At 44.0% G+C, this 13,652-nt stretch overlaps 1 protein-coding gene and 1 pseudogene across 1 annotated transcript in view; one reads left to right on the forward strand and one right to left on the reverse strand.

Moving 5' to 3' along the window:
- The window catches only part of MAPRE1 (microtubule-associated protein, RP/EB family, member 1), a 35,810-nt gene extending 24,002 nt beyond the window's left edge, over positions 1-11,808 (reverse strand). Inside the window, exons 1-2 of the mRNA XM_012665719.1 lie at positions 11,691-11,808; positions 6,703-6,826 (exon numbers count right to left, since the gene is read on the reverse strand). Coding sequence (XP_012521173.1) covers positions 6,703-6,823 — 121 coding nt within the window. The 5' untranslated portion in view covers positions 6,824-6,826; positions 11,691-11,808. The remainder of the gene's footprint in view (positions 1-6,702; positions 6,827-11,690) is intronic.
- LOC105804922 lies at positions 4,051-4,716 on the forward strand (annotated as a pseudogene).
- Positions 11,809-13,652: the final 1,844 nt, after the last annotated feature.

Raw genomic sequence — 13,652 nt, forward strand, 5'->3', positions numbered from 1 at the left:
AGGGAATATTATTTTTATAATCAAAACACAAAAGAAAAAGGTACATTTTTAAAAGAAAAAAGTATGTAAGCTGCTTTTTATAGGAAAAAGAGCCGAAAACTTCTGGCCTATTCATGTCTCAACTAGTACAGAACAGGTTAAAAATGGGGCCTTCCCCCCAACCTCTGTCATAATAATAAATATAGCATGACCAGGGCAAAGGCTAGCAACACAAGCAGGGCTAGAAGAGGACCCCTCTTTGGTGGCCACTGGCCCACAAAATCTGTGGCACGAGGATGCAGACTTAGGGTAGGATAAGCTGCATCATGGCATCAAGTGCCATGTCTCCACTGACGGCCATAGCTCCATTCTAACAGGCTCTGTGCTACAAGCAGAAACCACAAAACAAGGGTACAGTGCAGCCCTGGTGCCAAACGATTACCGTATCTCAAGTACACTGGCTCTCAACCCTTTCAGGTCAATGGTCCCTTAGGGAATTAAATGAAAGCTGCAGCCAACATTCTGCATAGAATAGATGCTCATCTATCAGAAGACTCCAGATTAAGAATTCCCAATGTTTTAATACTAACACACAGGAAACACATTATTAAATGTAAGCATGTTCCAGCTTCAGGGAGTGAGACTTGAGTCATCTTAAAGATGGATAAAATTTGAAAATAGGTCGGGCGCGACAGCTTACACCTATAATCCTAGCACTCTGGGACGCCGAGGTGGGAGGATCACTTGAGCTCAGGAGTTCGAGACCAGCCTGAGCAAGAGCAAGACCCAGTCTCTACTAAAAATAGAAAAAATTAGCCAGGTATGGTGGCCTGCACCTCTAGTCCCAGCTACTCGGGAGGCAGGAGGATCACTTGAGCCCAGGAGTTTGAGGTTGCAGTGAGCTATTATGATGCCACTGCACTCTAGCCAGGATGACAGAGTTGAGACCTTGTCTCAAAAGAAAAAAAAAAAAGGCTCTTAGAAAGGCTGCAGACTTATGTAGTGACAAGAGGAAAGCTGGAGTAGGAATTTGGAGAGGACAGGGAACAAGAACAAAATGAAAGAAAAAAGAGAGAAGTTGAGGCCTAGGGGACTTGCAACTAGTGTCCAGTTATGAGGCCACTGTTGACAACACTGAGCTATCTGAGAAGGGGCTGGATCCAAAAGAGCCTTCAAATAGAACAAAGACAATTAGGTCTTTGTGAATTAGCCTGAAAAGATGCCCCTCAGGCCTGGGACACTGGAAGACAGGTGGAATCATGGCCCCAAGTGGAGTACCTGGAAAAGGGAGCCTACCTGAGGAGAAAACAAAGCTGAGACTTAAGTAATGAGAGGTGGGGGAAAAGTACCCTGTAGACAAAATACCGGACCAGATCCAAGAGGGGGAGTTGGTTAGGGGCATGGTAATATCCTCTCAGAGCAGGAGGACCAGTCATTAACAGTGCAGCATGAACAAGATCAACAGGCTGTCTTACACAACTCAAGGGCTGTCAGGGTCCCACAGTAAGCTGAGGCAAAAGGAATCTAGCATTTGCCTGGCAATATCGCCTATTCTCTGCAACATAGGAACTATGAAGGAGGCCAGGCTGGCGGGAAGAAGACAAGGAAGAGAATGGGAGAGCCAAGAACATTTAGTGAAGACCCCTCTACATGTGCGAAACACCATGCTAGGCCCTTAAGAAAATGCAGAGTGTCCTGAATATGGAACTGGGGAACAGAGCAATGGTTGACAAAGGCAACCAGTGCACCCCCCCTTTTTTTTGAGACACAGTCTTGCTCTGTTGCCAGGGCTAAAGTACCGTGGCATCAGCCTAGCTCACAGCAACCTCAAACTATCCTGCCTCAGCCTCCCGAGTAGCTGGGACTACAGGCATGCACCACCATGCCCGGCTAATTTTTTCTATTTTTAGTAGAGATGGGGTCTCGCTCTTGTTCAGGCTGGTCTTAAACTCCTGACCTCAAGCGATCCTCCCGCCTTGGCCTCCCAGAGTGCTAGGGTTACAGGCGTGAGTCACCATGCCTGGCCAGTGCCCCCTTTTTGACAAAAACAATCCCTCATCAAAATCATTCTCTGTGATATTTTTTTTCTTGATGACTATGACGACTATCTTTCCAAAATAGAGAAACTACAGAATGTAATAATGAATTTTGAAACAACGGGCCAACTCTGTCACTGAAAGTTATCCTCGCCTCATCTCCCTACCAGAGCCAAGCAAAGGCTAAGTTCAACACTGCAGGGAGGGGAGCCCACGGTGCTAACAAAACTCATCCACTTCACAGGCAGCAGCACATCAACAGTATAGGGCCTCAGGGCTTTGCGCTCTCAAGGGAAAAACCTTTCCTACATTTTAAAGCTTATGTTTAGTGGAGAATTCTGGTCTGCTTGATCCTCTGCTCATCAGAGCTAAGATCAGGAGGGATGAGGCACCAGTGTTAAAGGCTACTGGAGTTCTCCTTGGGTCTCAGTAAGCACAAGGACCTGCAAAGCCTCACTCTTTCTCTGATGCCTATCCCTGGCAGCAGGTCTTCTTCAGGGACAGAGCGTCTGGCTCATCTTGTTTGCTCTCATACTGGAAGTGAGGCCTGGTCTTCCAAACACCAACATGAAACACAATGCAACCACCTACATACTCCAAGAGAGGTCCTACACAGCTTGCAAGAAGAGAGCTAGTTATGAATGAATAAAAGTATGTTTACGAATTGCAGTTAAATGTCCTGCACTTACTTTCTACTGGGGAAAAGCACTTTATCTGGAAAAAGAAAAGGAACAGGCAGGCAACAGGCAAAACTGAAATACCTCACAGGTTTTATAGTGAAACAGTATAATTGTAATTAATTATATGTAATTTACATTTGTTTAACTCTCCTCCAAATGCTTCTTTAAAAGATGTTAACACGCATGCAGCAAAAAGTATGTGGACCGTGTGCTCAGAAAGATCTGGGTTCAAAACCAGGATACATAAGCTGTGCCCATGGGCAGTCAGTCTCCTCATCTGTTAAAAAAAAAAAAAAAAAAGGATGTGCCTCCCTGCTCAAGAGATCTACACTCACCTTTAATGTCTGGCACAGAATCAATACCTGAGGGTTAGTTACTATTATAGGCGATCCTCACAACAGCCAACAAGTGGGCCAGGTGCTACTGCCTCAGTTCACAGATGAAGAACTACTAGAATATTAAGGGACTTGTCCAAAGTCACATGACTCAGAGCACACTGAAGCCTCTTCATGCCTAGTCCTGTCCATGACAGATCCCTGCCTACATGAGATAAAACTGAAGCCAGACTGGCACATGTGCAACTTATCTGTACATGAAAAGAGATCACCATTTTCTAATTAACTGAGTGAAATTTACTTTGGAGTATATTTATAGGAATAGGTAAATTTTAGGGAGAAACTGATGGTGAAAAAGTTGTCTCCAATGAAAACTAGGATGACCTCATTTCCACATTAGTCACAGATCACAGGGCAAACAAGTGCTTTAAAAGCCTCAAACAAATGGGGATACAGAGATGAATACTGAGGAAACTAACAGAAAAGGGGGTAGGGAGCAGCACAGATTTAAAGCTAACAACCCGTGTCTACAAGCAACAAAGTAACTAATGTCTAATAAACATGCCTCTTGGGCACCACTGTTATACTGTACAGCTTCACAGGTAGCTTTCCTCTCACCATCCGCAAAACTGAAATCAAACCTCACAGGGGAAGTAACAAGACAAGCAAATGAAACTAAGACCAAGCCTAGGACCCAGCTATAAAATAAGGAAGTACAGAAGCCAAACTAAAAAAAAAATCATGTAAGCAGAGGGGGGAGGTTACAGCAGTGGCATGGCGGCCGGGTATAAGACTTCCAATCCTCGTCTTCCCCACTGTCACTGTCTCTATCACTGCTGCCACTGCCACCACTGGGGTTGCTGGGACTCTCTAGTCTGCCTGTGTTAGCTGTAAGCTCACCACCTGTCAACCCTCTGCTCCACCGGCCCTCCCTCCTTTCGCTGCTGCCACTGCCAGCCCAGGGTCAAGCCGGCAGAATAATACCCTCCCACCCCACCCATCAGCCTGCAGGCCAGGACCATGGAGGATATGAAGCTGGAATTCCCTTCCCTTCCACAGTGCAAAGAAGACACTGAGGAGTGGACCTATACTATGGAAGGAAAGATGCAGGAAATTTTACATGGATTGTTCTTAGGCCCATATTCTTCTGCTATGAAAAGCAAGCTATCTATACTACAGATATATGGAATAACCCATATAATATGCATACGACAAAATATTGAAGCAAACTTTATTAAACCAAATTTTCAAAAATTATTTAGATATTTAGTCTTGGATACTGCAGATAATCCAGTTGAAAAGATGTTTGCTCCCTATGACTAAAGAATTCAATGATGAGAGTTTACAAACTGGAGAAAAAGTTGTTGTGCATGGAAATGCAGGATCTCCAGAAGTGCTGCATTTGTTACTGCATACGTTATGGGAATATTTGGAATGAAGTGCAGAGAAGCATCTGCTTATGTTCGAGAAAGAAGATTTTGTATTAATCCTAATACTGGATTTTTCCATCAACTTCAGGAATATGAAGCCATCTACCCAGCAAAATTAATAATACAGATGATGTCACCACTCCAGATAGAAAGGTCATTATCTGTTCATTCTGCAACCACAGGCAGTTTGAAGAGAACACATGAAGATGATGATGATTTTGGAAATATGCAAATGGCGACTGCACAGAATGGCTGACTGAAGAGAAAAATTATAGAGTGTGAATTTCTATTTGGGAAGGAGAAAATACTAGACACAATAATAATGTAAAACGGTAAAAACAAGTAGTTTCTTTTCAATTATAGGTTGCTTCCAGACATGTTTCTATGCAACTTGTTAAGCAACACTGTAAGATGCTGGACTTCTCCAATACATGGCACTGATGGTTTTACTCCTTTTTCTTTTTTTAAAAAAACACTTTACAAGTTTTATTATAAACTAAGAATTTTGGACTTGCAAAGAAAAAAAATCATATAAGCAGTAACAATAGTTTTAAATCAATCCAAACTGTCATCGGTCAGTTAAAAAAAAAAAACAACATGAAGATCAAGCAGGGCGTAGGGGTTGAAGAACATGGCTCTGCATTGGGATCATGGTTCAGATCCCAATTCTGTTCTTGTCTGTTTAACCCTGAATCTGTTATTCAACTTCTCTAAGCCTATTTCCTCATCTATAAAACAGCGTTAATAACCATACCTACCTAATGGAAGTACACTGAGAATTAAATGAAGGAGTCTTTTAAAAGCACTTACATGACACACTGGCATACAGGTGGTCAATTAAGTGACTAGTTACTACTAGAGAAGGAAAGGGTTCTGATGCTCTATCCCATGAACAAGACAAGAATTTAAGCACTACAGGTGGAGCATCCATAACCCAAAAATCCAAAATCCAAAAACTTTTTGAGCACCAACATGATGCCACAAACAAAAAATTCCATACATGACCTCGTGTACACAAAGTTTGTTTCATGCACGAAATTATAAAATTACTTGCAGCCTTTGTGTATAAAGAGTATATGAAACATAAATAAATTTCGTGTTTAGACTTGGGTCCCATCCCCAAGATATCTCACTATGTATATGCAAATATTCCAAAATCCATATTCCTGACTCCATCTCTTATATGCAGTAGATCGAGTTTTAATAACCCTGACATGTTCCTTACCACGTCAGGACTCAGGGACAGTAAGTAGAACTCTCAAAAGATTTAAGACAAAAGTCTTTCAAGGAAGTATAAACTGGTAACACCTTTATGAAAAATAATTACCAAAAGTCTAAAGTTCACACCCTTTGATCTAGTAATTCCACTTGTAGGAATCACTGAGGAAATAAACTGAGATAAGATTTATGTTAAAGGATACTCAACCTACCCATGACACATAATAGAAAAATCAGAAACAGCCTAACTGTCCAAAAATTGTGATGAGATTAAGTAACTCCAACAAATCCACAGAAAGAAAGAGTATACAGCCATTCAAAATAAGTATTTCCACGTTACCGAATGACACTGAAGAATATCCACAATATAAAGTTAAATGAAGGTAGAATACATACAAATAGGTGACACAAAATATACACAAAAAGGTGACAGAAACAAAAAAAAATATCCAAATAGTGACTTTCTCCAAATAATGGACTTACAGGCATTTTTAAATTTTCTTCTTTCTAGTTTTCTAAATATTATACAACTAGCATATCTAGAAAGAGACCGTGTTTTTGTTCTTGTTTTAAATCACTACCTCTCTGCCAAACTGTTAAATAGCAGTTCAATAAACTGTGGCTGAAATGGCATTTTCCTGACTTTGGTCTTGTGCTTGTTGGAAATAAGAAATGCCACTGAAGAACTAATATAAAACCAGAACTATAGTACAGTAATCGTCCTCAAATAAAATGTAAAATCTGGATGCACAGGTGTACAGACTGAGAACCAGGGTTGGGCTGCAGGCCTCACAATGCAGTCTCTTTACAGTGTAACATGGTGGACTCACAGGCCAAAGCACACTCTTTTTAAGCACAGTTCCTTTTTGAAGCAGAAGCAAGGCAGGGCTGAGAGGAAGAAGTAGGGTGGCCCTAAAATAGATCCTGAAGCTCTCTGTGTGGCTTTGCAGTCAGATACAGGCCTGCACATTCCAGAAGGACCTGCAGGCATTCCTAGAAAAGTGGTCTAACGGATTTCTCTTACCTGAGCACAACTGTTCGATCTTTGTCAAATTCAACTGCAGAGACTCATTGATCCAGGCCAGCATATCATGTCGACTTAAGTTATCACTGGTGACTGACGTCGAGTATACATTCACTGCCATCTTCTACAGCACGCGAGGAAGAGAGAAGGGCTAAAATTAGAGTAGGCATGCAAGTGAGAGCAAGTGTTTCCTCGACAGTCACCTAGAGCAAACCTGTGGAAACATTCAATTTTTAAGCCTCACCTTCTTCCCAGAGAGGCCAAACCAGAGACACTAGGATTCCAACCATAAGCCTGGATTTCCACATATAAACATGAGTCAGTCTAAAACTTAGGCCCTATTTTAATGTGATTGATATAAAATTTTAAACTACAAAAAGCCCTAAGTAAAGGGATGAGTAAGTGCTTTATGAAGGGAGGTGAATGCATAAACAAGAACATTCTGTTTAGAAAACCCATCAGTCCAAGTTTATCCATCAAGATATCAAAATGTTCACAGCAGTCTTCTTCAAATGGCAGGCTTTTATTAATTCCTCTTTATAGTTTTCACTATTCCCCAAATGTTCTTTAAAGACTATATCTACTTTCATAATTGAAAAGTAAATAAGCTTTTAAGAACCTAGGCACTACAAAAGCAATGTCAAATGATTACCTTACAAGTGAAGAGTCCTTGGTAGTTAATTTCTGCAGAGCCACCTGGAGACAGGAAGGCATCTGAGGGCCTACTAAGTGTACGTGCTTCACATACACTTGTCATTTAATCCTGACAACCCACTGCAAGGTTCATCTCATTTCCCTCACATTGCAAGTGAGAAAAGAGAGGTCCTGGAGACTGACAGCCAAGCTCACCCAGCCCAATCATCTGCACTCTCTCTCCTGACCTTTCTGCTAGGCTTTTAAATTCAAAACAATAAACAGCAACAAATCTAATGTAAAATGCTAGCAAATATGGGTGCCATGGTCAATGAGCACCAGTTCAGTCATCCCTCACTCATTCAACAAATGTTTACCAAGCTCTGTGACATGTTGGGCACTATTCTAGGGATCGGGAAATAGATAAGCAAGAGACAAGGTGTCCATTTACAGGGAGTTCACATTCTAGTAGTGGCAAGTCTGACCAAATACACTAACAAACATTTCATACCAACCACTCAGGCAATGGGGTTTAGGGAATGTGGTCCGAGAAAGCCTCTCTGAAATGACAGCTGAGCTTAAGAATCAGAAAGAAGCAGCCACATGGAGATCTAGAAGAAGGGTGCTGCGGCCCAGTGAGGAAGAGGGGAGAGCAGGAACAGGAATAGAAGTCAAGAGACCAGATCATACTAAGGCTTTGAAGACCAGGGGAAGGAGTCTGGATTTTATCCTAATTGTTAAGGAATCTACTGTCAGGTTTTAAGTAGGATAGAATCTCCCTCTCATTAAAGTCTGAAGAAGATCATCCTGACTGCTGGTGGAGAACAGATAATAGGGAGGGAAGACTTAAGCAATATGAGATAAAGGCAGGCTAATACAGACCTAAATGAATTCCCTGGGCAGTCACCACAAGGACACACTATACAACACTAGATTTCACAGTGATCTTGGCACTTTTTCTTCATTTCATAGACAGCAGCATTACCAATGGGGTTGGGGGGGGTTAGAGAGATACAGAGCAATCTAGAACAACCATGAGATCCCAGCCTTTTGCACTCTTGTGGCACTTCATTCCCTCCACCTAGTAACTATGTATGAGTTGGTCTTTCCACATCCATCTCCTGTGCTAAGCTGCTACAAGCATCATGAGTCACACAGCTACAGGAGGTGAGAGGCAGAAAAGACAGAGATCCTCTTTTTATGAGCAGGGGTGACTGAGGTCTATAAAGGTAAATGACTTACCAGGTCTGTGTCCCCTCAAATTCCTCATGGCACCTGACAAAGTAACTTGCACATAATGAGCACTTAGTAAAATGTTACTTGTTTTCAGGTTGGCAGGACAGTGTCAAAGACAGAAAAATATAACCATATAAACTTTTTTCAGAAAGCAAACCGTCAACACTCCTACATTCCCAAAATAAGCTGATAAAACCATGTTACCCAAGACACTTACACAATTTAGTTTCTGACTCCTCTGGGAAATTAATCCCTGTTCCCAGGGTACTTCATTCAAATCTCTGTGACAAGAATTATCACACTGGATTGTCATTAACTCTTCATTTCTCAACCATCCCCAGACCAGATCTGGACCAGGAGACAATTCACTCAAGGCAAAGAGCTAAGAATTTCAAGTCAAGAGGACCTAGGTTTGCATGTGAGGCTGTCACTCATTAGTTGTGTGACCTTGGACAAGTTACTTAATGTACCTCAGTTGTCTTACAAGTTAATACCACCTATCTGAAAAGGATCATGGAGAGGTTTAAATGAGACAAGGTACATAACACATTTGGTATGGTTTCAACACATAAGAGGTATTAAACAAACAAGGTCCAGGATAGGGACCAGGATAGGGAGGGAAGACTTAAGCAGTACGAGATAAAGGCAGGCTAATACAGATCTAAATGAATTCCCTGGGCAGTCACCACAAGGACACACTAGATTTCACAGTGATCTTGACACTTTTTCTTCATTTCATAAACAGCAACATTACCAATGGGGGTAGGAGGGCGGTAGAGAGATACAGAGCAATCTAGAACAACCATGAGATCTCAGCCTTTTGCACTCTTGTGGTACTTCATTCCCTCCTATCGCCAGTGCTAAAAACAGTGTCTGAGACCTGCCACCACCATCTCTCATCCAGATACACTGTAACAGTCTTCAAATTAGTCTGTCTCAATTTGTTCCTACACAGCAGCCAAAAGAATTTTCTGAATCACAAATCACATGGTGTCTCCCCTGTTTAAAATCCCTAAATGAATAAATAAATGAAATGCATACTCTGTGCAAAATGCTATTATTAGGTACCAAGCAGAGACATTCAAGCAAAAAACATGGTCCCAGGCTGAGCACTTGTAATCTATTATGGAGACATTCATATATATATCAGGTGTGTGTGTCATGCTACCCTAAAATGTAGCAGCTGGTAAAGCCACGCGTCTCCTGACCACACCCCAGCTCAGAAAACGTTAATGGCATTTCATCATCATATAATTTAAAACTCTATCATTAGCAGTACATTAATACCTGGTCCCACGTGCTCTGAAAACTCTGCAGCCACTAAATACATAGGATTAGACATCCTGTGGCTATGCAATAAACATCCACTGACCCAACCGATTAATTGGCTCTTCGAGACAGTCAAAACAGAGCCTTGTTCTCAGAGCTACAGCTACAGCTCACACTTCCTCCAAAAGAATTCCACTGCTTAGCCTCAATGGAAGACCCATGACTACCACAAAAACCTCACCCTTACAACGTTGCTTGACCTAGGTTTCAACAATGAAAAGGCTCCCTCTTGCCCACTCACGTTATCTCTTCCTTCAGCAGCTCTTCTAGCAGGCTCCCAAACTTATTCTAACTCAATGCTGGCTGAAGAGCACCCTATTACTTTCAAGGCACCATACTGAGCACTATGGAAAGATGGGGAGGGAGGCGCCACCAGAAAAGAGTTATGTGACCCTGAGTAAAACACTTCACCTTTCCAAATCACAAATAGCTCACCTGTAAAATGGGTAAAACACTATCTTCTGCACAAAGTGGTGGTGAGGATTAAATGAGAATCTAAGTGAAAACACTTAACTGAAAAGCACATCATGCCCTAAGGTTCCCTATGTACCAGAAACTGCTAGACCCTTTCAAACCCAATGACAAAGGGTGCACCTACATGAAACATGCTCTATAGCTCTGGACCTCAGGAAGAAAGTGTAATAAAAAGATTAAGAGCCTGTACTCTAAAGTCACAGATGTCTACAGATGCACAGCCGCTTGTTGAGCAGCAAAAGGTAGACCTCTTCACCTCTCAGACTCCTCATTTGTAAAATAAGATCTCTTAAAAACAGTGTGAATTATTAAATGACAACGCCACATCAAGCACTTAACACAATGCTTAACACACAGCATGTGGCCAATTAACAAAGAGCTGCTCTTATTATTACTAGAGACATCCCATCAGAGGAGAGCCCGGCCTGGCATAACTTCCTTCAGCGGGCCTCAGCATCCTCATTCCCAAGATGAGGCCCAGGCCAAGATCTGCCCTGCAGCCCACAAGGGCAGCTGCGAAGCGGGGACTAGAAAAGCTCTGTTGATATCACCCTGTTATGCTGTCTTCCCTAGAATTACATAAAATTGTCTCGCCCCGTATTCATTTTCTTATTTCCTGTCTGCCCACCACAATGCAGAGGTCTTTGCCCGCCTGCTCCCAGGTGTATAGCCAGCGCTTACCTACGGCGCCTAGCTCCTAGTAGGCATTCAACAAACATCCCTTGAAAAAAGGAAGGAGTCCAAGGAGCTGGCTTACTTTTTGCCACGCACCGCGCTAAGACGTTTCTGTCCGTAGTATTATCGTCCCCATTTTACAGATAAGACAGCTGAGATCCACAGCAGTTAAAGCGCCTGCTCAAGGTCGCAGGGCAGGGAATCGAACCCCGGTCTGAATCCACAACCCGATCAGCAAGCGATACCGCCTCTTACAAGGTGGGTCCCCAGAGCTCCTAACAGGGCCCACCTCGCCCACACACCCCCTTCCGAGACCCAATCACACTGGGACCTTCGGGCGCAGCAGCGTGGGCTCCACACCTCAGCCACGGCCCAGAAGCCCCACGCCGCCTAGGGGCAGCCCCCACTTCCGGCCCGAGGCCCCGCCCCCCAGGCAGAACGGAGCGCGCGCCCCCCGCCCAGCTCGCGCGCGCCGGGTCACGGCCCCGCCCTTCCCCCACCCGGCTCGAACGGCACCGCCGTGTGGAGGGGCCTGGGCGCCGCCTGCAGGGCCTACCGGGGCCTGCCCGGCTTTGGCCTGCCCAGCCTTGGACCACTCGCCGCCCCCACGGCTGCCGCCCCGTGCCCGCTGGACGGCTCACCGGCTCTCGGCGGAACCGTGTCCACTGCCCGCGCCCGGCTCCGGTTCCGTCTTCGTCTCGTTCAAACCGCCGACCCCGCCCGCCCGTCCGCGCGATGACCTCACACGCACGCGCCGGCGTAAAGGCTCGTCATCGGCCGCCGGCTCCTTTTATAGAGACTCAGCGGCGCGCCGGGGGCGGAGCCCGGCCCTTGATCGACAGCTGGAACGCCTGTGAGGCGAGACACCCACTGCCGGGGGGTGACTGCAGCACGTGGTCGGCCAGAGCCAATGAGGTCCCGCCTCGGGCCCGGCGTGACTCCGCCCAGAAGGCGGGGTCCAGCTACAAAATCTCCGTGGCAGTAGCCAAGAAGATAATTGTACGATGAATTTCTATAAGAATGAATTATTGGATGATAAAGACTCTTGGTAGGCGCCTTGGGGTAAGACTTAAAAGTCACCTCAGAGACATGTTCTGCGACCACCCTATCTGTAATGACCCTGTAATATCATCTGGCTTTTCTTAATACCTTACAAACGCACTTCATTTATTTATTTTTTTACTGTCTGTCTTTTTGCACAGTCTGCTGAAACAAGGGCCTTCTCGGTCCTGTTTCTGGTGTGTCCTAGTGCCAGTACATAGATTCTCAGTAGAGTTTCGCTGAAAGAGTGAACTGCACCACTTTAAAGCAGAGGAAACTGAGTCTCAGAGAGGCCAATTGACTTGCCTAGTGTCAGAGGTAGATCCAGATTTTGAACTGCTTTCTTTATCTAGATATCACTCATTCATGTACTGAACAAATATTTTCCCTGACCAATCAGGCCCTAGGGTCTTGGTGAACAAAAACCAGACACAGCCTCCAACCTCTTGAAGTTTCCAGTCTGGCAGGGGAGGCAAAAAGGACACAATTAATGACACAAAACCCCCTGATTTCAAGCCAGACTGAGCACTAGGCAGAACTGATACGTGGCCAGGGTGATGGCATTGCATTGTGTGGAGTAGGGGCCTAGACACCCTTCTACAGCAAGTCTCATTAAGGGCAGATGTTCAGGGAAGGATGACGGGTGGAAGCTGGGCAGGAGCTGTTTACCAACTGGTCTAGAAGCATTTCAACATTTCAAGCACCAGAACTGCTGGTTGTTTCTATGGTATATAGCGTTCCAAGAGCACATCACAAAAGACCTGACCTCACCTAGACAGTGTGAGAAGGCTTCCCAGAAGTGACAATTGCCCTGAAAGATGAGGAGTGAAACTGGCAAAAGGGTTGGAGTAGGAAAAGGCAAGCAACAGGCAACAGCAAAGAGCCCAGTAACAGATGATTACAGCAATAATGGTCATATTAGCATTACAGTGAATTGATATAAACCATACATAATCAAGTAAAGATATTGACAAGTGCTTCAGGGCAACATCTGTTACCACCATTTTGCACATGAAGACATTCAGTTTCCAAAGACTAGGTGAATTTTATAAGTAGCAATGAAATTGGTCTGGGTTCAAACTCTGGCTCTTCTAGGAGTTAAAATTAAATGACATGTGTGTGAAGTTCTCAGACCACTCTGGGCACATGGTATGTGCTCAATAAATGTTAGTGATTTCTGAGTCCTTTTGCTTAATGTCAGTTATCAAATTATGTCAAGCATAATTTTCAGCATTTTCTAGAGGCCATTTTGGTTTGGGGGCAAGGACATTAATGTAGAGAATGAGATCAATGGAGAAAGCCAAGTGAAGAAGAGCCTCTAGTGCCAGCCCAGAAAATTTGGACCTGGTTCTGTAGACACAGGGAGTCACAGGAGTTTTCTGAGCAAGGACCTCTAAAATAAAACTCATCTACCCTTCCAAGAGATAAATGCAGGGCACATAACCTGCTCAGAGTACACTGTCCTCCTCTCTGAGGAGGAAGCTAGCTAGTCAAGGTTATCTGGGTCAGATTGACCTCTGACTGCAACAGGCCAGAGGGCAAAATGAAAAAAAAAAAAAAAA

This window comes from Propithecus coquereli, unplaced genomic scaffold, assembly GCF_000956105.1.
Source record: "Propithecus coquereli isolate 6110/MARCELLA unplaced genomic scaffold, Pcoq_1.0 Scaffold122, whole genome shotgun sequence".
Lineage (NCBI taxonomy): Eukaryota > Metazoa > Chordata > Mammalia > Primates > Indriidae > Propithecus > Propithecus coquereli.